Below are 27,288 nucleotides of genomic sequence, written 5' to 3' on the forward strand. Positions count from 1 at the left end.
AGAAATCCTGTTCCCCTAGATTTAAACCAGAGCATCTCACAAACACCTAGGTATACCTTGCTTGTGTTTGAAAAACATAGAATGGCGTGAGATGCATAGGGTACAGCCTGGACTCAAGAATGTTTATTTCTGTACATCAATATGAGTCTGGGCGTTAAATACTTTATTAACAGTAATCAAGTCAAGTCTTCCAACCTTAGTCAAATCTAACTGGACTAAATGACTTAACTTGACTAACCAGGTGAAAGCTGCTGCCCTCTAGGCAATCAGCAAGTAGCTAAAGGTTAGACAGTTGGTGAAGGAAATGGAAATATTAAGCTTAAGCATGCTTGTACTTTAGGGCTCTGATACCTGATCAAAACAAATTAATAAGTTAACAACTATTTAACTTGACTCATGCTTGGACTTAAGGACCAACTGAATAAATAACCTAAATTTTTAGCTACTCCCCCTACGTTCTAAAAATTAACAAGTTCTTACTTCTAATTTTTTCAAAAATAAATATTATTTTATTCAAATTAAGCTAAGTATCTTTTCACTTAAGTTATATTTTCAAAATTCAATGTTTGCAAAAGGTTTAGCTAACTGACTCATATAGCAACCCTCAAACTTAGCTATCTTTATGAATTTTTGCTAAGTTACCTATAAGATTAATTCTATACTTAGCTAAAAGTATTAAAAGCATATTTCTTTACTTGCAAAAGTTAACTCATGGCTTTCAAAAAATTTTTTTGCTATGTAAAAAGAAACATCAAAATGATTTGCAACCTTTTTTTAAATTAAGAGAAAAATATTCCTTTTTAAAAGTCCTCTTTTAACTAACATTTTTTTCAGTAAAACTTAATTATAAGCTAAGTAATACACAAGTTTTTTTTCAAAGACTAAATCTGTTTTCTTCTAGAAACTTAAAACTTGCTGTCAACTGGCTTATTTTTTGATAAATGACAAAAGGGGAGAGTAGGAAATTCAAAAAGTAAAAATCTATCTAATTCAAAAGTAAAAGGAAGCCCTGTATTAAGGGGGAGCTTCACAAAGTTTAAGTGTTAGCTTAAGTTATGCTTTTATTTGAATTTATGTACTTAAGCTTGCTCACTTAAACCTTTTGATATATTTATGCATTTGTTTTAACTTAACTTTGAATTTGGGTTGTCATAATAAAAAAGGGGGAGATTGTTGGTGCGGGAAGCATCCGACGATCGAACCTGAGTTTTGATAATGGCAAAGGATTCAAAGTTAAGGTGTGTTGTGATCTAACGTGCTTGACTAAGTGCTTCAAGAAAGTCCTAACTGTGGTTAGGCAGGTGAAAACCCTAGGGGTGGTAACCCTAGATCATAGGGGGTGGTAACCCTATGCGGAAAGTCTTGGTGGGTCGAGTGCTTCATGCAAAAGTCCTAGAGGGGTAACCCTAGGTGGAAAGTCCTGGTGTCGCGAACCAGGTGAAAGACTGGACCAGCCGGGAAGCGGAAGTCCAGCAGAAAGTCCGGAAGCATCGAGCACCGAGCAAAAGTCCAGTCGATCTAGAGGATCGCACTGGCATCAGGTAAACCTCTTGAGTGGAGTAGGTGAGGACGCGTTCCCCGTAGAGGGAACAGTAGGCGTCGAGTCGACCTAGGGTTTCCGGTTGGAAATCCGAAGTCAGACCCGGACAGTCCGGAGACTGTCATTATATTCTGTTTACTGTTGTTTTGTGCCAACTTTGTTTTGCAGGGTATGTGTTTGGGACTAACACTTTTGCAGGACCAAAAGAGCACAAGTTAACCTCGGATGAACAGTGTCCGAGGCGCCTCCATGGAGCTTGGAGGCGCCCCGGGTGCGAGCCAGGAAAAGCCAGCGCAGCAAACTGGAGGCGTCTTGAATGAAGCTCAAGGCGCCTTGGACCGAAGGCTGAAGGCGCCTTGGAGAGGCTGAAGGCACCTTGAACCAGATAGAGTTCGACCAGGTCTGTGCTGATCCACGCGTGCGACTCGGCAGCTTGGAGGCGCCTTGAATGGCTTTCAAGGCGCATTGAACACCCTTTATAAGAGGGTTTCGACCCACAGTTCAACACAACTCATTCCAAGTGATCCTATTGCTGCGTGCTACTAAATCGACAACCCGGAAGTGCTGCGACTTGACACCGACAACCCGGAGCTTCGCTTTTTCATCCATTGTTGTCGGTATAAGATTTCTGGTTTAAATTAAGCTGTAAATTGTAATATTTGTAAACCTTATCGAGCTTATAGTTGTTGCCCACGGAAAGCGATCAAGGATCGCGGGCCTTCGAGTAGGAGTCGATCTAGGTTCCGAACGAAGTAAATCCTTTTGTTCTTTCTGTGTGTTTTTCTTTATTCCGTTGCGTGTTTTAACTCCGATAGTTTTACGAATCAAAAGAAATAGCCACGAGCGCTATTCACCCCCCCCTAGCACTTTTCGATCCAACACAATCTAATCTAGTATGTTTAGTTAAGACAATTATATGGTCCTCAAGACAACCAAAAAAAAAACGAGAGAATAAAATGATTCCAAATATACTAAATAGTTTCCCAATATTTGAATAACAAAAATAAAAACATAAAATGACCCTAGAGAATTCAAAGAATACAAATCAGATTTTATTTGTGAAATTTAATCAATCTAAGACCATCTAATAATTTTGACCAAATAGCCTTCTAAGACTTAAAGAACAAAAATGACAACATAGATGGACTCCAGAGGCAACGATTTTAGATCCATCTAACAATTTGTAATCAAAATTGTTAGATGGCGTTTTAGCACTAAAAAACCAAAATGAAAGCAAATATAAACTCTATAAAATTCAAGGAATACAATAAAGTGCTTATTTTAAAATTTTAATTAGTTTAAATCCATCTAACAATTTTGATCAAAATTGTTAGATGTATATTAATTTTGATCATAAGATGGACTACAAAAGCTTCAACAAATACTACAAAGTTTATTTTTAAAATTTGACTAGTTTAGATCATCTAACACTTTTGGTTAAAATTCTTAAATAGTCTTCCAAACCTCTCTGACAACAAAAACAAAAGTATAGAATAACTCTACAAGGAATTCAATAAAATGGGATTATTTGGGTAATTTGACAAGCTTAAATCAAATAGTTTTATTTTCCCTTCCAAGTTATGTTCAATTGACAGGATTTTATGCAAGTTAAAAATGAAGAATTGGTGAAGCTTAGCTTAGGCAGCAAAAGGGTTGTATGTAAGAAAAGAATAAATGAATTGCAAATAACACGAAATTCTAGAATTAAGAACAATCCAGACATAAAAACGGAGATGACTGGAATATTTGAGAAGATGTAGAGGACCAACCTTTGACAGAGATCTTCAAAGATCAAGATCCGTTCCAAATGCACAACACCGCTTGCATTGCTTAAATAATCTTCAAATTGCTCTGTCCACACGGTGCCAAAGACGGAGGTCGCTGGAATCGAATGGAGGTGGAGGACGGGAGGTTGCTGGAGGTCAGCGATGCTGAAGGGAGGCGGCGCTGGAGGTCGGCGATGCTGGCTGAAGGCGGCGCTGGATGTTGAGAGGCTAGGGCTTTTGTGCGGAGTTGGCGCTGGAGGTCGAGGCTGGAGAGGGCGCTGGAGGGAGGGAGGCGACTGGAGAGGGCGCTGGAGATGGCGCTGGAGGGAGGCCGCAGGCGACGAGGGAGGCCGGCGCTGGAGACGGCGCTGGAGGGAGGGAGGCGATGCTGGAGTTGGAAGATGCTAGGGCTTTTTTTGTGCGTTGGCGTGTGCAGGAGGGCGGCGCTGGAGATCGGCGCTGGAGACGGCGCTGGAGGGAGGGAGGGAGGCGACGCTGAGACCGCTGGAGTTCGCCGCGGGCGCCGGAGGCCGTGGGAGGGAGGTCGCCGGGGGCTGGACCGTCGGAGGGAGGGGGGACAGGGCTCGCTGGAGTGAGGCGACGCTGAGGTCGTTGGAGGTCGCCGCGGGAGGGAGGGGGGACGGGGCTTGCTGGAGGCCGTGGGAGGGAGGTCGCCGGTGGCTGGAACGTCGGAGGGAGGGGGGACAGGACTCGCTGGAGGGAGGCAACGAGAGGAAGAGGCTAGGGCTTGTTTTTCTGTGCGTGCACGTGCTTCATGCGTGAGGGAGGGTTTTATCCGAGGAATGTGGTCCAGGAGGAGACCAGGGATTTATGGTCCAGAAGATCCGGGGTCTAACTATTCCCGTTAACTTAGACTAAAATTTAATATATTTGCTTATTCTAGGGACAGCCAAGTCCACTATTTATTGGATTTTTTTTAATCCAATATATTAAATCCATCGGCTCTCGCCACGTCACCTTCCTTTCTCGCCACGGCTCCATCGACGCGTGTCGGTTCTTCTCCCCCCGTGCCCCCGTCACTGGCAGCTCCCTAACATTGGCCAGCCGTTTCAAAACCACGTCAACCATACAATAAATCTACACCATCGATTTACCCAGTCACCAGACGCCGGCCCCACCGGTTACTGGTGTGTGGGTAGGGTTGGGGGTGCGTTTAAGAAGTACTTTATCGCGGGCCGGTGGATTCAACCTGTTGTCTCCCGTTTCTCAGCCTCCGTCTTCTCCTCTCCCATCCATGCCATCCACAAGCCCTAACTCGCCTGCGCCGCCCGAACAGGGAGATACGAGTTTGAAGCCGTAGCAGCGTTCTTTCGACTTTGCAGTTTGGTGGGCGGAGCTTCTCGTAGCGCGGGCTGTCCTCGTCAACGGCGTAATCTCTCGATCCTTTTCTTCTATTTTATACGGATGTCTTTGGTTGATCTTTCTCTCTTGTCGGTCCGTTTTGAATTCTTACGAATCAGGAAGTTATTTCTCGTATTGGTTGATTGACGAGTTTCGGAGTTATTTTACACCTAAATTTGGTTTCTTTTGTTCGAATGCTGTTTCCTAACATTTTTCTTATAAAGTACGGCTTCAAAATGGTTGTTTTCCTCATTTCTTCCTCTGATTTTGGTTTTGTGGCAGAGCAATGCTGTTTCAGTTATGATCATGGACTAGTATGGAAGGAGGATTCGATTTTAATTGGAGCAGATTGAATTTTGGTAAAATCAGGGAGGAAAGCACTAACCTTCATGGAAGAAGATAGTAATATTAGGTTCACAGGAATTTCCTCAGGTTTGGCTGTTCTACTATCTGATAATAAACCCAAGGGTAGTCCCCAAAAGTCCCGGTTGATTTCTTATTGTGATGGCATTGGTGATCATTCGGTCGAGCAGACGCTTGAGCATATATTTGATCTTCCTCACAAGTCAGTCCGTTCTACTAGTCTAATAGACATCAATTTCATCAGATCAATCTCGAGGAGCCAAATTCCAAGATTTCAGCTGGAAAATGCTGTTGATCGACATAGAGATGGTCTATCCATTATTAACTGCGGTTCATCTACAAGCACTGTTGTCATAGATAGTTCTAGTGTATGCGGAGATATGAAGACCATAAGGAATCCATTAATTGTAGAGAGCCAGACAGTGTTCAGTAGTGCCCGAGCTAATGCCTGTGTATGGAAGGGAAAATGGATGTATGAAGTGACATTAGAAACTTCTGGAATCCAGCAGCTTGGATGGGCTATTATTTCATGCTCCTTCACTGATCAGAAAGGTGTCGGCGATTCAGATGATTCCTATGCATATGATGGTAGGAGAGTTAACAAATGGAACAAAGATCCAGTGTCATATGGTCAATCATGGGTAGTGGGTGATGTCATTGGCTGTTGTATAGACTTGGACAATGATGAGATTTCCTTTTTCAGAAATGGTGTTTCTCTTGGAGTTGCATTTGATAGGATACAGAAAATGAATCCCGAGAATGGCTATTATCCTGCAATATCCCTTTCTGATGGTGAATGTTGTGATCTGAATTTCGGTGCTCGTCCGTTCAAATACCCTATCTCCGGGTTTCTTCCTTTCCAGGCTCCTCCAAACTCCAGAGATTATGCTAATTATTTGCTCAGTTGCTTGACTAGATTATTGGAAGTACAATGTTTAGATAAACCTGGTTCAGCATATTTTGAGAAGTTGAGGAGGTTAAAGAGGTTTGCACCACTTAAAGAACTGTTTTATCCCATATCTCATGGTATAATGGAGGAGTTATTTGATGTAGTTAATTCAAGCGAAGGGAGCTTTGAATATTTTGCATGGGGTGCAATTCCGTCATTTTTTTTAGGTATATTTGGTGTTCAGGAAGCTCATGATTGCGCAAGTTTGGATCAGGTTCTCGAATTATTTCTAGAGTTTCCTGGGTCTGATTCACTGCTGCAGCATCTAATTAGGGCACTTTCATATGGTTGCAAAGTGGCCCCACTTGTACTGACAGAGTGCCCTTATTCTGGATCATACCCATATCTAGCACTGGTCTGTTATATTCTCAGACACAGAGCTATGATGGTTCTTTGGTGGAAGTCACCAGATTTTGAATTCTCATTTGAAGGGTTTCTTTCACCAAAGAGACCAAACAAGCAGGATCTTCATTGCCTCATTCCATCTGTTTGGTGGCCTGGTTCATGTGAGGATGTGGGTTGTGAAAGTAGCATGATGCTTACTATGACGGCATTGTCCACTGCTATTGATAAGGTAAGCATGCCCATCTTTTAATTATTTGCAATTTTACATTTAGCTACAAGTTGATATGTTAATTTCAACATTGGGATTTGAAATTTATTTTCTATCTCTATAGGACCAGTAAAACAAGAAGCTAGAATTGTCAGAGAAACAAGAATTAATTTTTATGGCGTTTTCAATTTGTTGAGTCAACTGAACTACACTTGTTGACTTTCAAAGTATCATTTCATGCTTTGTTCATTAATGCTTGTGTATATCAAGTTATTGGCTTTGGTTAATATCTTTCATTTGTGGTAATGTAAATTGGGATTTGAAGTCTATTTTCTATTTCCGTAGGACCAGTAAACTGAACTACACTTGTTGACTTTCAAAGTATCATCTTCATGCTTTGTTCATTAATGCTTATGTGTATATCAAGTATTGGCTTTGGTTAATATCTTTCATTTGTGGTAATGTAAATTGGGATTTGAAGTCTATTTTCTATTTCTGTAGGACTAGTAAACAAGAAGTTACAGTTGTCAGAGAAACAAAAATGTTTTTATGGTGTTTTCAACTTGTTGAGTCAACTGAACTATACTTGTTGATTGTCAAAGTATTATCTTCATGCTTTGTTCATTAATGCTTATGTGTATATCAAGTCGGTGGCTTTGGTTAATATCTTTCGTTTGTGGTAATGTAGATGTGTGGTTTGCTGGTTGTTTGAATGTGCCGATTGTTGCATATATATTGAATAAAAATTTAATTGATATTATTCACATATTTGGATCGTGCCAAAGAACAACTGCACCATTTAAACATATTCCTACTCATACAAAATTCCACAATTATTTTAAAATGCGGATGGTTATTTCAATGCTGATTTTTGTTTCCTTAGTGGAACTATCCAACAGCAAATTGTTATATGAAATTTCATTAGGCTGAATTTTAATTTTTAGACTCACAGTACTTTGGGTTGCCCTAATTTTTGTAAGCAAAACTATGTGAGAGAAGATATAATGTATTCCATGGAATCTTGCTTGTCTAGGTTACAAATCATGTGCTAGAGTTTTAGTTGACGGTTTGCACCATTTAGATACACCACTTGCCATATTTGTTTGAAACAAAGGTAATGGTCTTATTTAGAGGTGACAATTGGGCTGGGCTACCCATGATCTAATCTGGGCTGAGCCCAGTATGGCCCATTAGGGGTTGGGACCCTGGTTTGTGGGTTGGGTCAGGTGGAGGTTGCTTAATATGCGTGCTGAGTCTTGCCTGCAAATTTTAAAAATAAAAAATTTGAAATCTAAAATAAAATGAGAAAATGATTTAAAATATTTAGTTTTATTTTATAGAAAGTGCTAAATTTTATGCTTTTTATATGATACTAGAAAGATAACTGAATTTCAATGTGTCTCTATTACGTGGCTATAAAATATTTGTATTTTATTTCAAAGCCATATAGAGGCAATTAGCTATAAAACATTGCATTTTGTTTCAAAACCATAAGGCTACAATTTTTTTCCAAACATTTAACTCTTCTTTAAGTTCTGTGAACTTTGGTGGCAATCTTTTCCAAAAAAAAAAAAACATCAATCCATGGTGTGATCTTTGTGATGTTTTTACCTTGCGATCTCTCTTTTCTAAGTTTATGTAATGCTATCCACTGTCTATACTTTTACATGAAAAATTGACTATGATGGAAATAGGTAATTCACTGTTGCTTGTTGTGGAAACTTATTTGGTTATTCTCGCTAACCATTATGCTTAAAAGCATTGTTTTTAAAAAAATTCAGATTGAGGAGAAGCACAGGGAACTTTGTAGTTTGGTCATTCAGTTTGTGCCTCCAGCAATCCCCAAGGAGTTACCTGGATCTGTGTTCAGAGCATTCTTACAGGGATTCATTCTGAAGGTCAGAGGTATCCAGAACAAGATGACAACTTCTGTTGTTTCAAATAACTCAGTAGTTGTTTCTCTGTACACAGTAATCTTACATTTCCTATCTGAAGGTTTTAAAGTGGAGGGTTTATCTGGTTCATTGAAAGGCATTGGATTGAATCTAGAGTCTGATGTTGGATTTCTTCACAGAGCTGGGAAGAGAAGGTTTCCACTTGAGTTGTTTTTTGTTGGTGATGAAAACTGTGCTGGAGTTCGTAGAATAGGCGGTGGCTTTTCCAATCACCTATTTAACTCTCAATTTAGCGAGGAAAAAGCTAAAGTAGTACAATGGGATGAAGGGGGCATGGATGATGATGCCACAAGGATAACACATTCTACAATGAAGAAGCCATGCTGCTGTTCAAATTCTGCTAATGATGTTGAAACATCAAAACATGGCATTATGCTCACATCTGGAGGTTTCAAAGGTCTTTGTTCTCCTGTACCGGTGAGATCAACACAAGTAGTAGCCATGAACTCCAGCAACCCTGATGCTGGAATTGTGGATAAGCCTAGTACAAGCAATCAATCAGAAGCCTATTCTGGATGTGGATCTTTGCAGTATTCAGAAAGTAGAACATCATTCATTGAACATTCCTTAGATGTATTGAGAGAGGAAGAGCTGCTCCATACGAAGCTATTGCTGTACCATTTAGGTGTTGCCTCAAATTTTAGGCAGGCAAGTTAATTCATCTCTTCCTGGTAGCTTAAAAAATTTGGACTTCATTTTTTGGTTAAGTAGGGAAGTTGAGCTCTCCTATGTTAGTGGAACCTTTCTTGCTTTAACAAATTTCAATTGCATGGAGTAATTTGGGTAGCCAATCAAAAATAGTTGAGAGTTTTATCTTTTATTTAATATTTTTTTCTTGATTTAAGTTTAAATGGAATCAAATTTTTTTATTGGGCGAATAAGGAAGTGAAGGATTTTCATTATTTTTTTTTCAGAAACTTGAAGAAATGAGTATAAATCTCTTAGGTATCTTAAATTTTTAAGCATCGGAGTCATAAATCTTTAATGATAAAACCTGTTCATTCTTCAGCTCAATTATTCCTTGAAAATTTGGTCCAAATGTTGACAAAATATTTTGGCCTTTTCAATTGTCAGCTTGTTTTTTAGTTTGTCTTTAGCACTTTTGCTCACTGAATGCAGACAGTTAGTTCTCTGGGGCAACTTCTCTTTCTACCAAAAAGAGTAATTTCAGAGTTCCAGTAGTATCTAAGTGATGTGTCAATTCGCTTCAGTCTGAGCTGAATAAAAACAAGACCTTTTACTCTCTTTTTTTTACAATGTTCCTGTCGGGAAGCTGAGAAGACGAACCTGCCGGTGTGACGTGCCTGGAAGGTTGACCACATCCCCATGACCCGGATGGTGAGCTGTCTCCTGTGTTGACCAAGTCGCCTGGAATCCTCGGGTCAATAATACCTGTAGCCATCGACCGGGTTGCCCCGGTCTCTGGTACCTCGGTGCTCGAGGCGAATCCCGCAAATATATAAGCAACCGAATGTTAATAACAGAATAGTGAAATAAATGCAAGAAAAGTACGATGACGTACCCTGGCCCCGGGGGGGGCACCCTCGGATGGATGGGTGAACTGATCGCGCTGCTAATCGAGTCGTCACGGCCCTGACGAGTGGATGGATGTGAACCCGCTGAGGAACCAGATCTGAAGGTGACAGCACGGAATCCGGTGAAGCCTTGATCCGGAAAGCGGCATGTAGGCCGGGATATGACAACGGCTCGTAGGCCGATACGCGGCACGCAGGCCGGATAGTACAGATAACTCACAAGCATAATAATGGTGCGAAGAATGAAATACCACGGCTCGATGGCCGGAACCAGATCGGCTCGTAGGCCGAACATCATCTTAGTCCGAAGGCCGGAGTAAACAAACCTGAGCTCGCCAGATGGCGACTGTCCAGAGAGTGACGGCAACCACTAGAGGTGGTCGCGACTATCGCTGGAGGTGACACCTGCTGTAGGCGTCGGCGTCGGTGGCCGTTGGAAGAAATGTTGCTGCCCGCTGGGGGCGTCGGCAGTGGCATCCATAGCCGTCGGAGGCGGCATGAGGCAGCGGTGATGGCCGCCGGGGGCGGCAGCACCCTCCGGAGGCAGCGGCAGTGGCTGTGGGAGAAGGTGGCAAGGGTGCGCGAGGGCGGCAGCGGCGCATGCTGATGGAAGCCGCGGGAATCGGCAGCTGTAGTCGCCGGAGGCGGAAGCAGTGCCTGTCGGGGGCGGTAGCGCGCACTGGCGGCAGCGGCGCGTGCTGGTGATAGCAGTGGTGGTGCTCCTCGTCGCCGTCCACCGGGTCTGTCGGGCGGTGCCGTGAGGAGAAAGAAGAAGGAGGGTTGCGGTCGGAGTCGCAAGGAGGAAAGGAAAGCAGTGGTGGTCGGCGCCAGCGAGGAGCGAGAAGGGGAGAAACTGCTGCTCAGGTTGGCGGTGGCTGCCCCCCACGAACCCCCTCCCTGTACTGGGCTGCGGCGGCGACAAACACGAATCCCCCCTTCTCCTAAAGTGAACAGTGCTTCCACTTAAACCAAATCTAATTCATGTCCAATGTCTGAAATGCCCTTCCCTCTTATCTCTTTACCGTATCATACAAGAATCAAACTGATTGAAATTCCTGAAACTGAATCAAACATGGGTCAGTTTTCCATGTCCTAAATATTCGATTATTAATATATTATCAATAACATCTATGTTTTGGAGAAATTTTCTATATAAATTTAGAAACCGTTCTGAACAAACTTTCTTATGGAGACCAAACCTAAAAAAAACTTTCGGTTTGGGTTAGATCTGTTTTATTTGATTCTTCATTGAGAAATCAAATATAGGTACCTTTTGTATGCACCCACTTATCTTATTATGTGTAAATTGAGGAAATTGGTGGGAGTTTATTATTCTTTTCCTACAATTATCATTTTAGTTTTTATCGAGGACAAAAAGTGATCTTGTTATGAATTCTTCAATTGCAGGCATTTTATTACATGTCTCATCAATCACAATCCATCTCTCTCTTAGATGATACAGATAAACAAATAAGAGAAAAATCCTGCATTGAGCAGGTGAAGCGTTTGAAAGAAGCTCGTAATGCTTATCGTGAAGAATTGGTTGATTGTGTCAGGCAATGTGCATGGTAAGTTGACCCCAATGAACTAATTAAATTGCAGTTTTTTCCTTTTTTAAGGTTTGTTAAACGAGCTTTCAATTTTGATTGAAACCTTCATCATATTAATTGCCTTTCATATTGCATTTCTAATTTGGAAGATGAATATTTTCTCCTTTTTTTTTTGTTCTGATCACATTTAAAATTGGTTTTCAAGTTAGTCAACTGAACAAACTCAGTTATATATTTAATATATAAGAGGACACTGCTAATAGGTTCAATGGTGCGCCTGAAAAGAAACTAACAAGTTGTGAAAGAATAGTTTATATATTGGCATATTTTGATTAGTCTAGGTAGTTCTTTGTCAGCTGAAGCCAATCCAATGTTCTCCAAGAAATTGGGTTCTTGCTGAAGGTCTGCGACAGTTTGATTCAAGAAGGCTAAAATAATTTTGAACGACTAAATGAATGGATTAGCTGGATTTTTATCCAAACTGGATTCTTTTGATTCTCATCAATTCTACTACAGATATCTATTTCCAACACTTGGGTTCTTCATTATAAAATGAAAACCAAAAGGGATAAATGTTGATCTCAGCGAGGACACAGGAGAAAGGAGGCTTCTCCAAGTAGACACTAATCAATGTGTGAGGTAGAGTGAAAACCTGGAGAGACTGTGAGCTAACCTAAAAGGTATAAATTTACAAGTCATTCAAGTGGTTTAATGATTGTGCAATTTGTGCAATGAGATTAGGAAAACGGAGCAGATTTGATTTTCCTTTCATCATAAATTAGATTTGGACACAGATTTAGTTTATTGCAGTTTATGATTATTGATATGGAAAAAAATTTCTTAAAGGATCTCGTTGCCTTTTTCTCCTTATAGTATACCTAATAGAATATTACGAAGATATCCTTGACTTGACTATTATGTTATTTACAATTTGATGTCTAATAGACCCTCTCAAGTTGGATCAAATATATTGCGGAAACCCAACATGTTAATAGCATTGTTGATCTAGGACTTCTCAAAAGTTCGGTAAGCAAGTTTGCTAATTGATCATTGTAGCTTACCAATGAAGGCATGATACAATTGGAATACACCCTCTATGATAAAGTGACAATTTATTCTGTCATGAAATATTGGATTAGAAGCTATTTGCATAATGGACTGCTTTCTTAAAAAAGTTTGATTGGCTCTATCGAGTCACTACTTGATTTAGTCAACAACTCTTTAACCTAGATAAGCTTATATGATACTAGCGCCATTGCTTTATGTTCTGCCTACTTGATCTGGCTAGTACAATCTGTTTTTCCCCAAGAAATTAAATTGCCACCTAGGAGAACAGAGTACCCTAAATCTGCATTAGTGTACCAACAATCTGTAAGTGACCTTGATTGCAGAATAAGAAACCTCTTTTTTGGAGCACTAGGTATTGTAGAATTCTTAGAGTTTCTCTTGAAGAATTAGAACATGGAGTTGCTAAGACGTGATTGAGTATGCTGATTGCAAATGATACGTCGGATTTTGTGGATGCGCGGAAATTGTTTCCCACTAATTTTCAATACTTTTATCAATTAGTGGCTCCGTTGCCAAAGTATCATCTAGGAGTGTCAATTCTGGTGGGTCAGGTGGGTTTAGGACAGGTTAAAGCAAGGATTTTACAAAACAAAATTCCAAACCGAATCTAATCCGAAACACAACTTAAAAACCCTAAACCTGAATCGGATAACCTAACCCGAATAACCCTAATTAAAAAAAAAGATTTTTTATTGCTATTTTCCCATTAATTTTTCACTTTTATCTCAAAACTTTATCATTATCATATTAACCTTGATATTGATATACATAAAAGCATCTTGATTTTTAAAATAAAATTTGAATATTTGATTTAATCCAAACAAAAAAAACACACTAAGCTCTAAATACAGGTCAACCTGAATCCGACCTGATTCTAACCCAATCCAAAAACCTCCCAATCTGACTTGAACCCAAAACTCTCAACTAGAACCCGATATCTTTCGGGTTGACTCGGGTTTTGGGTTGACTCGGGTCGGGTTGGCCGGCCGGGTTCATTTTTGACACCGCTTGTATCATCTTAACATTTGGGTCCATGGGAATATGAACTAGTTTGGTACTTAACATGTTAGTCTTCTCATGCATGTCAAGTACATACTTTCCCTAAGAGATGTAAATATCTCTTCTTGAATGGGCAGCCTCTATACCAAGAAAATATTTAAGGTCACTCATGTTTTTAGTCTATCAATGCTAGTAGAGAAACATTTCTGTTGTTAAAACTGTGTGATTCGCTGCACTTCTGATTATTCTGTGTAGAGAAGGGTGGAACTATACAAGCTCTTGGAGATTGCTTTAGTTCGGAGAATATTTTTTAGCTTGAACACTAGGCCAATCTCCCCATGTGCTACAAACTTTGTTCCATATAGACTTCCTTATTAAGATTGCCATAAACGAAAGCCTTCTTCATGTGTAGCTAGTGAATAGGCCTCTGAAAAGTAACTACTACTGTGAGGAAGAAGTGGAGAGTCAAAAATAACTCAGTGTATCCTTTGGCTACTATTGGACGAGCTCTTAAGCGGTGCACAGGTCTATTTAGAACATTTGCCTCTGAAGACCCACTTGCAATCTAGTGTAAATTTTTTCTAAGGGAAGAGTAACTAGTTTCCAAGTGATAAGTGTAGGGCGTATCTCTTGAACCAGTGTAAATTTTTCTAGAGGAAGAGTAACTAGTTTCCAAGTGATATTAGAGTGTAGGGCGTATCTCTTGAACCTAGTGCAAATTTTTCTAGAGGAAGAATAACTAGTTTCCAAGTGCTATTAGAGTGGAGGTCATATCTCTTGATCATTGTCGGCCACCGTTTGGTGATTGTTGGCATCTAAGACATTGCATGGAATGGATTGTGATGATAAAAAAAAAAAAAGGGCAGCCCGGTGCACAAAGCTCCCGCCATGCGGGGTCCCGGGGAAGGATCCATTGTACGCAGCCTTACCCTGCTTTTTGCAAGAGGCTGTTTCCAGGATTCGAACCCGTGACCTTTTGGTCACATGGCAACAACTTTACCGTTGCGCCAACTTTATCATCACAAGGATCCATTGTGATGATAAACAAGTAAAAAAAAGAAAGAATATCTGGGTGATAAGGAAGTAATAATAAGAGATGAGAAAGTGGAGGTAAAGTAAAACACTTCCAAATACATGTGCGGAAAGGATTGAAAAATTCAAGTCAGGGGCTAGATCTAGGACGTCAACCGCTGCCACTAATGTAGGTGAATCAACCACTTAGAACTTAGTAGTAGTAGGCTTGACAAGTGACACAAATGTAGGTATAGGGAGGCCCTCATACACTTCAAGTGACATCAGGTCAAGTGGCATGACAACAGACATTGAGGTAGAATAGGAAGGATGTCGTGCGTTGATTTCTGAGTGGTTGATAAGATGAAAAAAAGAGTTGACTTGGAGAAGGTGATGTCTGCACAGATTATGTTTATGTGTCTGAGGAGAGTAGCAACGATAAACCTTCTATTGACATGAACAACTAAGGATTATGCACTTTGACAATCATGGGGATAGCTTATCTTGACTGGGAGATATGACATGAATGAAATAGGTACACCTAAATACTCGTTGAGGGAAGAGAATATATTGTATCCTTGGGGAAGAATGAAACATAAAAGGATCTTCCAATCGAGAGTGTAAAGGCATACAATTCATTAGATAACATGTGATGAAGATTGCATCTCCATGGAAGGAAAAATGAACATGCATATGAAGTAGTAGAGTACAAGTAGTTTCAACTAAATGCCAATAGTTACCTTTTTGCTATACCATTTTGTTGGGGTGTATAGGGGCAAGAAGATTGTGGGATAATACCATGGTCATAACAGAAGTACTCTTTAGCATTGTCGCTGTGGAGAACTCACATCATCATTGGAACGTATAATTCAAGAGATTGGAAGTACTCTTCAATCTTGATTTAGCAAGTTAACAGTGCAGCAAAATGATGGTTCCTGCCAACTCATAACATGCTATGGTAAGTTAGCAATATAACAAAATGATCTTGTTAAGGGGAAATAGTCCTTTGACTGACTTACACAAGGTTTAATTCAAATTGGGAAATGTTGGTTGAAGGACTATTTCTTAAATTCCAACTCATAATATGCAATCCGATCATGAAATTGAAGTGTTGAGAAGAAGCTGAGCTCCCACTGGAACACAGGTATGAATTAAAACTTAGAGGTGTGAATTAAAGCTGTGCTTTTTGGTGTGCCACGTGATACATTACTAGTAGAAATACAACAAATTCATGAAATTTAAAGGTATACAATAAATATAATACAACATTAATAAATTTTCTTTTAATGAATAATAATAATAATAATAATAGTAGTTATTATCGTGCTATTTGTTATATTAAATACTATAATTCTGTTATTTTTTTAGTATCTTTGGATTTGACTTTTTAATTGATGCAACACCAAAATTGAATTGTTGAACTGCCTAGGAATTAGGGATGAAATTGATGAAGTGAAGGGGGTAAATATCTCGAAGAGAAAATAAGCCATATACCCAAAGGAAAAATTCTCTCTTCGAAAAGGAGAATCAAAAGGAAACTTATTAATTCAAAAACTTCTCATGGAATCATAACCAGACAATAAAACTTATTGTTTGTAAGTCAGGTTTTCCCAATAAAAACTGGCTTTTCTTCTCAATTTTTCTATTATGTTCTAAGAAATATAATGAGCTATCAAAATTTAATGACTCAAATAATTTTGAACTTTTCAAGAATCCTAGTTGTGTTATTAATGACATTTTTTGATTGATATATCTAGATTACAATTATGTAATATTGCCTTTTGAAGATGACTATCATGATCGTACCTTCTTTATCAAATATAATATGAAATCATAATTGAAACAATAATCTAAAATATATTATATTACTGTGAAACAAATATAAATATTTGTGTCTCATGATTTAAACTTATCTAGATAAATTATATTAATGTTTTAACAAAACAAGTTAGAGAGCATTATTATCCAGTATATCTAAAAATGCCTGTTAGAAATGTGAGAAAATAGACTCGTGACAGGTTCTAAGGGATTGCATTTTTCAGTGCATTGTTATATTTATCTTGTCTAAAGTATATCTTTTTTTTTTTTTCATATTTTCCTAAATGTTCTTATAATTTTCCCTTTGCCTTTTTGCTGTATTTCCAATTGTTTATCTGAACTCATTTATCGATTTAATACTGATTTTGATTTTTCAACCTTCGAAGCGAGGTCGTGTCAATGGTCTCATGTTATTTCTGTTGTGTGATTATATGATAACATTTTCATTCTCTATTCCTCTCCACACTTATCCTTTGATTACTGAATTATGAATACTGTTTTCAGAGGTTTTCATATTTGTTTTACATTTGTTCTATGGTTTAATATCGAGGTATCAGGATTGTTAAGGAATTCTAAGTAAGTTTCCATGATATCCCTGTTGTGAGAATAGGGATGAATACTGTTTTCATAGGTTGTTATGTTTGCCTTTTTTGTTCCATTGTCCAATATTCAAGTATCTACATTCCTTGCTAATGAATTATTCTAAATACTGGCTAGTGGATGCATGCTTTTTTCTTTTTCTCTTATCCTATTTATTATCTCGCCTTATGGGTCCTACATCCTATTGTTTCATAATTTCTGCAATTTGTTTGGAATACGGGACTACTGTAGGTATCGTATCTCTCTATTCTCTCGCTGGAAGCAAAGAGGAATGTATGCAACATGCATGTGGGTTGTGGAACTGCTTTTGGTTCTAAGCAATAGTGATACTTGTTTTTGCTACGTTCCTGAGTTTTATCTTGAGTCACTGGTAAATGCTATTTTGTCATCTATTTGTAGCTTCGGTAATAAATTTCTTTCTATTTTCGTTCATCTTGAAAATTCTTTGATTTTCTTTTTGTTTTGTTTTTTGGCAGGTTGATACTTTTCATGCATTACGGAAAAGTGATCCTCCATTTGTTGCTTCTGCTATTTTTCTCAAGCAAGGCCTTGCTTCATTTGTATGTATCTGACACGAAAAGTTCTTTTTAGATTCAAAATTTATTAAACACTAACTGGTAGTTATATAATTTCTGACTACATTACTATTGCTATTAGATTTAAGAATCAATGTCGTGTGTTTCCTATATAGTTTGAGAAACCAATATAGTTCTCATGCATGCACAAGAAAGTCTATAGCTATCTTATGTATACAATTTCTTCAGCAAAAAAGTTTGCTGATTCAAATATCTGGAAGTTTCATGCATATTCAATCCCTAATTAGAGATTACATGTATTGGACAAGAAACTACAGTCCAATTGGGTTGTGTTCAATACTGGCACCAGACTGCATATTTGTGAACAAGGTTTGAAAGTCGAAACTTAGGGTTCAAATGAAAAATGGGTTGAAGTCGTGGATCATATGACATCATTGCACTTCATACCTTAAGTGGGTCCCCTTGGCCATTTGCATGGTACGACCCCAACCTCCCACGATGACCACATAAAATTTATGCTGCATTGCTAAGCTGAACGCAGCAAAAGCAAGTGAAGTGTTCCTACTCTGGAGCAATCTCCTAGCAAATGGTCAAACACCAACCCCCAGGATCCTAAACATCTTTTCTTGTGGCCCTGGATTAGCAAAAAAGGGAATTGGTAAAAGACGAATGAGCGGAAAGCAGGTGAAAGGAAAAACATGAAATTACAAAATAATAGATTATGTAAATGCTTTTGAGGTTATTAACTACAATTTATATCCTGGTTGATGATTGTAACACAATTTCACATCAAAGTGCTTTCTGTTAAATTTTTATCAATGAGGGTGGTTATGTCTGTCTCTAGTTGTAACTTTGACACTTCCCTATTTTGCAAAGAGAGGGGTACCAACTGTACGCTTCAACCTGAGTACAATTATCAATGGAAGTCTGAGTGTGCTGCATCCAATACCACACTCACCGATGTAGTTAATGTGTGGACAAGGTGATATAATCAATATAATTGCTAATCAACCAAAGATCATTCTATATGCTAAAAGCCTCATCTTCAATAATCATCATCTGCCAGCCAATCATCTCGTTATATTACATCCTATACTCACCATCTCTTATTTCTAAAGTAATCAGTCTAGCTATTTGTAATAAATGAACATGTATATTGCTTACTGATCCTGTCTGAGAAGCTGACCGCGACGGAGATCTGGAAGAAAAGACCCACCGTACTGATGAAGAATAATGCCGGTAGAATCTCGACCCGAGAAACCCAAAGCGGATCGGAAGAAAACCAGAATCACCGAAGGAAATCTGATGAGTAGGAAGAAATCCCCGTTCAGATAGGAGAAAGTCGATCTCCCAAGCTCCCGAGGCTTCCTGCGCACAAGAGACCAACCAACACTATCGTCAGTGACCTAAGACCGGGGTGGGAATCCCTGGCTAGGCCCTCCGACGCTCAAGTTAGTGATCTCGCTTGATGTCAAGGAAGGAAGAATGAAGAAGATGAACCGTAGCCAGAAAATTAGGGATCTGAACTTACCTAGCCAACGGAGAAGATTCCCCCTTTTATACCACTTCATATAACCTCCGTAGTCATGAAGTGGACCCCGGTTTGTTAGAATTCGTTATGACATCAGCTGCGTACTTGGGGAAGATGATTTTTAAGGAATCTTTTTTGTACCCCAGATGTACCTTCTTTGTCGTTTAGCGCCTGCAAGACAATCTGAAAGCATATTTCCCACCAAAAAATATATATCCTCTATCATGAATTATTCTATTCGATATATTTATGTATGGTTCTTCTTCATGCGATTTCTATTTGTATCTTTGTCGTGTCAAAAAATAATATTTTATCCAACATGTTTCTGAGGTATTCATTAACCCTTTCGACCGATATTGGTCTATCTTTGCTATGGAGTATGTATCGGTCGTTATTGGCTTACCTTCATACGGCAAGCATGTATCGACCGATATTGGTTTACCTTTGTTCTGAAGGTATGTCCCGACCAATATTGACTCACCTTCATACGGCAAGCATGTATCGGTCGTTATTGGCTTACCTTCATACGGCAAGCATGTATCGACCGATATTGGTTTACCTTTGTTCTGAAGGTATGTCCCGACCGATATTGACTCGCCTTCATACGGCAAGCATGTATCAACCGATATTGGCCTACCTTCGTTCGGCAGGCATGTATCGGTATGTATCGGTCGTTATTGGCTTACCTTCATACGGCAAGCATGTATCGACCGATATTGGTTTATCTTTGCTCTGGAGTATGTATCGGTCGTTATTGGCTTACTTCATACGGCAAGCATGTATCGACCGATATTGGCTTACCTTCATACGGCAAGCATGTATCGACCGATATTGGTTTACCTTTGTTCTGAAGGTATGTCCCGACCGATATTGACTCGCCTTCATACGGCAAGCATGTATCGGCCGATATTGGCCTACCTTCGTTCGGCAGGCATGTATCGACCGATATTGGTCTATCTTTGCTCTGGAGTATGTATCGGTCGTTATTGGCCTATCTCCTTCCTGAAGGTATGTCCCGGCCGATATTACCCTACCTTCATTATGGAGGCCTGTCCCGGCCGCTATTAGCCTATCTTTTTTGCTTTTCTTTCCTCCTCTGTAGACCCACAAAACCTAACCCATATCACTAGCCTTCCCTTCAAGTCTAGTCGAAGGAGGTGTAGACGACTGACTAGACATAAGTATGATCTTGTCTTTTCCTACCCTAAACTTTCTAATCCTGGTGTTTTCTTGTTCCAGTCGCGAACTAAAATGGTTCTTTTTGATGATATGCCATCGTCTCTCAAGGCCTGGAAATCCCGTTTTTTCTTCCTAAAGTTTCCCGGACCCACCCCTTGGTCCTCTACGTGGAAATCCTCCTTGCCTCCTCTACCGGATGTTAGAGAGTTTCACCTGCTTCCCTTTTTTCCTGTTTATTGTGAGAAGTTATTAGGTCATCGACTCTCTATTTCAAAATAGTTGAAAGTTGAACTTCTGTATCTATTTGGCTTAAGCCCCGTCAAACCTGATACTCCCATTTCCTTAGGTAACATCTTGCCTTTTCTTTACTGCTTTTAATTGCCTAAACCGTTTCTTCTTTTCACACAGTGGAGAACTTCTATGACGCTTTGATCAATGACGAACTACGCGTGGAGGAGGACTTACTTCGCGCTAAGGAAGCCGAATTCCTAGCTGCTCTTGCCCCTCCCCCAGCAAGTGAAGGGCCAACTATTTTAGCCGAAGTGCCTAGCTCGTCGGGGCTTCATGAGACTTCAGGAGGTTCTTCTAGGGATCCTGCTGCGCAGATCCTCCCTGATCCTGCTCCCTCTATTACGTCTCCTGCAGCTGTTGCTGTCTCCCCATCTACCTCTATTCCTCTTATCGAGCTTACATCCCCTGGTAGCTCTGATAAACCCATAACTGAGATTTCTACGGGCAAGCGTCCGGGACGCAAGCTAACCAGGGCTCCTCCTCCAAAAAGGAGGCTTGTTCTTTCTGCTGATGAGCTTGCTTCAGAAGATTTTGTGTCAACTGACCTTTTTTCCGATGAGCCCACATTAGCAGAACTTTATCCTTCCTTGAATTTTCCTACCTCTCCTTTTCCTAAAACTAATACTTCTGGTGACGCTTCTTTTACTTTTCCTTTGTCTACTCCGACTTCAGGATCTTTACCCTCTTCGCCTTCTTCTTACTTGGTTTTTGCTCCACCATCTATCCCTACTTCTTCTTTCTCAGCTGGCTCTTCTACCATCCCTGTCCTCCCCATATTACTGGGGGGCTCTTTTGCTAATTCTTGGGATGAGGTTCGTCTCTCCAGGGCTTTCCGAGCGATCAGACCGCGATAAAGAGAATAAGGTACGATTATATACTCTTGCTTTCTGTTTCGGAAATACTATCTCACAGTTTTGGATATGCTTCCAGCGGTGGCTAGAGAACATGGGTTTCTCTCGACTATTACACATCTTATACACTGAGAACGAAAGATTGAAATCGGAGAACAAGGGGTTGCGACATCAAGTTATCGAATTGTCTTCTGCCGAGTTTTCTGCTGCCGCCCAGAAGCAATTTGAAACTCAAATTGAGAGCCTTGGAGCCCGACTCAAATTGGTTACGGACCTCAATCAAGAGCTGACCTCAAAACTTGGCGAACTCAAAGAGAATTATGAAGCAGAATTGAGCGAAAAGTTGGAGGCCTTGCTACTAAAAGAAAATGAGGTGGCATCTCTGAACAATTCCCTTGATTTAACAAAAGCCGAAGTCGCTACCAGGGAAAATGAACTGAAAACCTCTCAGATGGCGTTAGTGGTTTATAAGGAGCACGAAAATGTTCGTTACAAAGAACGAGCCACCGCCATGATCGAATCTACTGAGTTCAACCGGCCGATTGTGAGATCCATCTTGTCTGCTTTTACGGCAGGGGCCAAAGGGGCAGTTCAACAGTTGGAAGAGGTGGGCTACTTAGCTCGTGCTCCTCCTCCTAATTTCCTAAACCGTCGCAGACTTCTTGAAGAAAGACCTCCTGATTTGTACCCCAAACTAGTTCTAACTCATTCTCTCCTTGTTGTAAAGAAGGGGAATTGAGATTTTACAAACTTACGTTGGCTGATGCACTTACCAAATCACTTTCTCGACCTCGACTGTTTGCTATTTGTAACAAGATTGGTATCATTTCTAGGACACCATCTTGAGAGGGTGTATTAAGAAATAATTATTATAAATAAATAATTATTTATTTTCTAGTTATTAGGGAATAATTATTATTAAAAAATAGTTATTTGTTTCATTTTATTAAAGAATAATTATTATTAGGAAATATTTATTATTTTCTTAATTTATATATTTTCCTATTTTCATTTGTAATGATATTTATATATATCGTATGCTATCATTACTAATATGTATGAATTCTATCGTTAATAAAATGTCGTTGTCAAGGTATCTGCTTCCTTAATAGTATAACATTACTACTGTATTCATCTGAATTTGTTATTCACAATTCAATCCCTCTTTCTGTTTATTAGAGTAGTTTATTTTAGATTACATTGTACATTTGTTACTCATTGAAGGTTACCAAGTGAAAAAGCTTTCAGCTTCCGTTGATGAACTTTTCCCTTTACTTGAGTTTAGGAAATCATGGTAGTCTCACCTAAAAGCAACTAAATTAATTAAAACTTAGTTTTGGATTAATTGGGTTTGAGTTAAAACTTTTGTTGATCTAAGTTGTTATATTTATGAAAAAATATTACCATCTAAAACTAAATTAATAAGTTAATTTATTTGATAGGATAAGTAAAATGATAAATCAAGTTTGGTTAAAATTATATTTAAAATAAATTTATTAATTAAATTAATAATATTATTATTAATATTAATATGTTGATCATATTTAAAATAACTAAATATAATTATTTATAAATTTTTGAAATATTTAAAAGAAAATACTAAATTAATGAGATAATTCTAAAACCCTAAGTTTAATATCCTACCGTCACATGTTCCCCGCGGGTGCTCGCGGCGCCGTCTTTGGTTTTCTCCACCGCAGCAGCCTCCCCTCTACTTGCAAGAAGCTTTGAGCTGCCGCAATTGCCGCCGCCGCCGCCTTCCCGTCTTGTCCAAGCCGTGACCATCTTCGCTCGGCCCCGCCGACGCTGCCTTCCACCATGACCACCACAACGTCGCGTTCACTGCTCTCCCCGCCGAGAGTTTCGTCGCCACTTCTCTACCTGCCGTAAGCTTCGTCGATTCCGCTCCAGTTAGTACGCTAGCGCTGCCACTGAGGATTCCTGTGCTCCGCCAGCGTTGCTCGGCCGTTATCGGTTCCCCGCCGATAACAGCCAAAGCCGCCGCTTCCATTTCCCCACCGCAAACCGCCGGCCGACACCCACTGTCGTCGTCGGATACACAGAGTGAAGGTACGTTGATTAATGAATCAATTAATATGTTATTAATATTATTTGATCGATTGGTAATTAAGATAAATTAGGATTAATAATTGATAGGTTGATTAATTAATTAATATATTGATTAATGAATAGGTTAATTTATTCATTAATAGATTGATTAGTTGATTAGGTAATAATTAGCTGTTGATTGATTTAATCAATTAAATTAGGATTTGTTCGTTAATGATGATTAATCAGTTTAATTGATTAAATAATTATATATAGGATTTAAATGATTAATTAAGCCATTAATTAATCCTCCGATAATCTTTCTGAACAGTCTTTATAAAATTTTTCCTGCAGATGGAATTGACTGCTGAAGTAGCTGTTACTGCTGACACTAATGTTCAGGTTTTTTTTTTGTTGTTCGTTGCGATCTATGTGTGTTTCTTGGTTTTTGTATGAACTGTAATCCTAATTCTACTACCTTTTCGCCTTCTGCATCTCTCATTTACAGGTTTTAAATAGGAAACTGGAGCTAGATCGAGTTTATTCTAAATTAGGTGAAAAGATTACCAGAATCTTTAGAGACTACATGACAAAGTAAGCTCAAAATGCATTTTTCTCATTTGCTTGGATATATCATATTACCTTGATAACCATCTAGGAGAAAATGTGATTTTCTCCCAGCTATTATTAGCTTTTCAACCCACCATGTGACTCATGCCCTCTGCTCATATTGTTGTGTGTCGACTTTTTTTGCTGTTGTCAAAAAAAAAAAATGGTCTTGTTCTTGTGGATAATATAGGAAATTTTAGCTGTTGGTTATAAATCAGAGAAGTCTCAAGATAGTCTGCAGCTGACAAGTGGGGGTTACATATAACCAGAATAAACTCATAGAACATACTTTCTTTATTTGAAAGTACCATTTTTTTTCTTCATCTTATAGTTCAAAATTATCAATTTTACATGTGTGGGCTTCTCATATATTACTCATTTGCTTTGTTCTATAACATAGTTGAATGTTACAGTCCTGTCTTTACATGAAATTCACATTTGCAGGGTTACCGAGTTTGAGGAGCTAGCTGATGTGGGGAAGAGGTTTCTTACTAGATTTCACAGGGTAACAGGTATAGTTCACCAATGTTTTTTTTTTTTTTTACTTTATAGATAGATAGTTGGGATTTTAGATTCCCACAGGAACACCAATCTGTTCTGAGTTTGGCACAGGCCGGTCAATCAGAGCCTATCAATCCCTCCATAACATGAGTTCAGTTGTTAAATATATCAAATGTTCAGTAATAATAGTATGATGTATAGACAACCACATGCTCTGGTCGAGAGTCAACGCTAGCCATCAATGTCCAGCATAAGAACATATGATAGAATATAATGAAAACATGGATATCCATTAAGAATGTTCAGAAATCAAATGTTCAGCAACCAAGTAGTATTGGAATAAGAAATTCCAATACAACAAAAGTTGGTACAGTGGAAGGATAATTACAGAAACCAGAAACACATGGCATCTAAATCTGATTGCTGCATATCACAGTTTCAACATTTTAGGAACAAGCTTCAACATAAATAAGGATTGTACCAGTTCAGGTCAAATCTACTTTAAGACTTCAAAATAAGAACTGATTGGCACATGAAGATGTTTTATATATATAGGACTTGAGGCAGTATTTTCTGATCTTTTAAATTTTAAATTGTTCTTAAAAGGATCTTAAAAATTCAAACGCATGTTCATGGTTTCATAATTTTGCACTTGTTGAGAAGATATGAACTTGACTGTCAATTGACTATCTGTTTGTATCTTCTCTTTATATTAAATGTCTTTTTATCAAGTTTGTCATCTCCTATTGCTTATTCACAGATATAATCCTTGCAAAATATGGCATCATTGCATCTTTGCCCTTTTTGATCTTCTGTATTACTGAATCGACATTTTATTTATTAAGCCTTTGAGAATCCTGTTAACTCTGTGATGGAGAATACAGATTATGCTTAGGAACTTGCCCTATTTTTCAGTTGCATGACTTTCTCATTTTTGACTTAACTACTCATGTCGTCCTTTTTCTCTTGTGCACAGCAATGTTTAGGACGGTTGAACTTCAGAAGACTTCAAACAACATCAGTAGGATAATTAATGCTAACTGGAATGAACATATGAAAACTTATGTTGAAGCAGGGTGCAAACAACAGTCGCAAAGTGTTCAAAATATGTATAATTGTAAGTGGTTACCATTCATGCAAACGAAACTGCCTTGCAAGTCACTTTTTGTTCTCAGCTAAATTATTCCTTCTTGAAAAATGTATTGATAATGCACATAGGAAACTGAGTATTCACGAAAATTAATTCATTGGAATGAAGGTTTAGAAAAAATATATAGCAAGAGGACAACATACACTCAAAAGCTTAGTTTTATCTTAGTGATCTGTTTTTGTCATTGTTCAGATTTGAGCCCATGTGTAATAGGATGAGTACATACCTTCAGTTAGTGTCAATCTAACACTTCCTTTTTCATTAAGCAGAAGCCTAACAGGTATACATTTTAAAAGTTAAAAAGATAAAATAAGGAAAACAAACACTAAGAAACATGCATTAAACTAACTTTCCATATTATTCACTTTTCAGCTTTTTGCTGTCCATCTTTATCCCTGGTCAAATATCTTGATGAGAGCTAACCTGACGATTTTTTTGATTCAGTCTCTTGATGTCTGAATTATATATCTCACTATTAACATTTTTTTGTGCCAGCTCACTCTTGTGTTTTGGGATTGCGAGACAATTTGAAGAATGGTATTACTATTAACTCCCATGTGATTATCTTACTTTATCTGCATGTTTACACCAACAAGTTCCTTTTGTAACCTGCACTTTTCAAATGTAGTGTCTTCTAATGGTAGGGGTTTTTCGATTAGAAAATCAAAATTCATGGAATTTCTCATTCTAGCCTCTCAATTATGTGTACTTTCTAGTTAGATTAATATTTTAATTAATGGTCTTTTTACTCAAATAAATATTATAAAGTGTTCATGATTTCAGCTGAAGCTTTGCTCAATGAACTTGATTGCCTAAAGGATGATGCAATTGCTGTCACAGAAGCAGCAACCAAGAGCGCTACGGCTTTGGATGACTCTTTTTGTGAAGAAATGTTAAAAGACATTTCCTTTGAGGTAAACATAAATAGGAGACATCTTAAGTTTCTTTTCGCGTTTTACATTTATTAACATAGTAGTTTGCTTTATTAATGATCAGCATTCAGAATTATTGCCAGATTTAAATTACAAAAAAAAATTTACTTTTTGGGTTAAAGGATGATAATCTTTAACAAGTTAACAGACGAGAGATCCAATCTCTCATATGTAATTTGTTTAACAGAGAGCCAGTTTCAGAACATTTAGTCAACCGAGCAGACCAGTTTGATTTCTCATAAATTTGTTTGACAGCAAAAAGAAATTGTTGATTTTGATTATTTTTTCTTGGATGCCACATGAGTGTATTTAATAACTTTTACTAGGAAGAAAAGGAACCATTGCCCAAGCATCCTCAAAATACATCAATATCAGAAGTCATGCTAATGAAGATCATCAGTGATATGTTGAAGCTCGACTATGCCATGCAGGTAGATGGATTCATAGAGGTAGTTTTTCATAATTCTCCTTCAATTGTTAATACAAATTTTTATAATGCAGAAAAATATTGTTTTGAACTTGAACATTGGGACAAGTGTATCTGAACTAGAAGGCTATTGTCTCCTGTGGAATCTGCATCCGTACATAGA

At 38.6% G+C, this 27,288-nt stretch overlaps 2 protein-coding genes across 5 annotated transcripts in view; one reads left to right on the forward strand and one right to left on the reverse strand.

The window, feature by feature from the left end:
• Positions 1-3,370: 3,370 nt before the first annotated feature.
• On the reverse strand, positions 3,371-4,568 carry LOC121980134 (proline-rich receptor-like protein kinase PERK2). Its single transcript, XM_042532099.1, has 2 exons — positions 4,517-4,568; positions 3,371-4,020 (listed from the first exon to the last, which is right to left on the reverse strand). The coding sequence occupies exons 1-2, from the start codon at positions 4,566-4,568 to the stop codon at positions 3,371-3,373; spliced, it is 702 nt and encodes a 233-aa protein (XP_042388033.1).
• LOC121982237 (E3 ubiquitin-protein ligase RKP-like) overlaps positions 4,515-27,288 on the forward strand; it is a 30,226-nt gene continuing 7,452 nt past the window's right edge. The window contains exons 1-12 of one of the 4 annotated variants that reach the window (XM_042535206.1): positions 4,515-4,696; positions 4,951-6,554; positions 8,315-9,136; positions 11,431-11,591; positions 17,301-17,439; positions 17,546-17,629; positions 23,861-23,908; positions 24,015-24,100; positions 24,560-24,627; positions 25,593-25,733; positions 26,262-26,303; positions 26,550-26,749. In XM_042535206.1, coding sequence (XP_042391140.1) covers positions 5,058-6,554; positions 8,315-9,136; positions 11,431-11,591; positions 17,301-17,439; positions 17,546-17,629; positions 23,861-23,908; positions 24,015-24,100; positions 24,560-24,627; positions 25,593-25,733; positions 26,262-26,303; positions 26,550-26,734 — 3,273 coding nt within the window. In that variant the 5' untranslated portion in view covers positions 4,515-4,696; positions 4,951-5,057 and the 3' untranslated portion in view covers positions 26,735-26,749. Of the gene's footprint in view, positions 4,697-4,950; positions 6,555-8,314; positions 9,137-11,430; positions 11,592-17,300; positions 17,440-17,545; positions 17,630-23,860; positions 23,909-24,014; positions 24,101-24,559; positions 24,628-25,592; positions 25,734-26,261; positions 26,324-26,549; positions 26,750-27,288 lie in introns of those variants that run through there. The other 3 variants (XM_042535208.1, XM_042535207.1, XM_042535209.1) reach the window with 3 other exon arrangements.

The sequence above is a fragment of the Zingiber officinale genome, chromosome 5A (assembly GCF_018446385.1).
Source record: "Zingiber officinale cultivar Zhangliang chromosome 5A, Zo_v1.1, whole genome shotgun sequence".
Taxonomy (NCBI): Eukaryota; Viridiplantae; Streptophyta; class Magnoliopsida; order Zingiberales; family Zingiberaceae; genus Zingiber; species Zingiber officinale.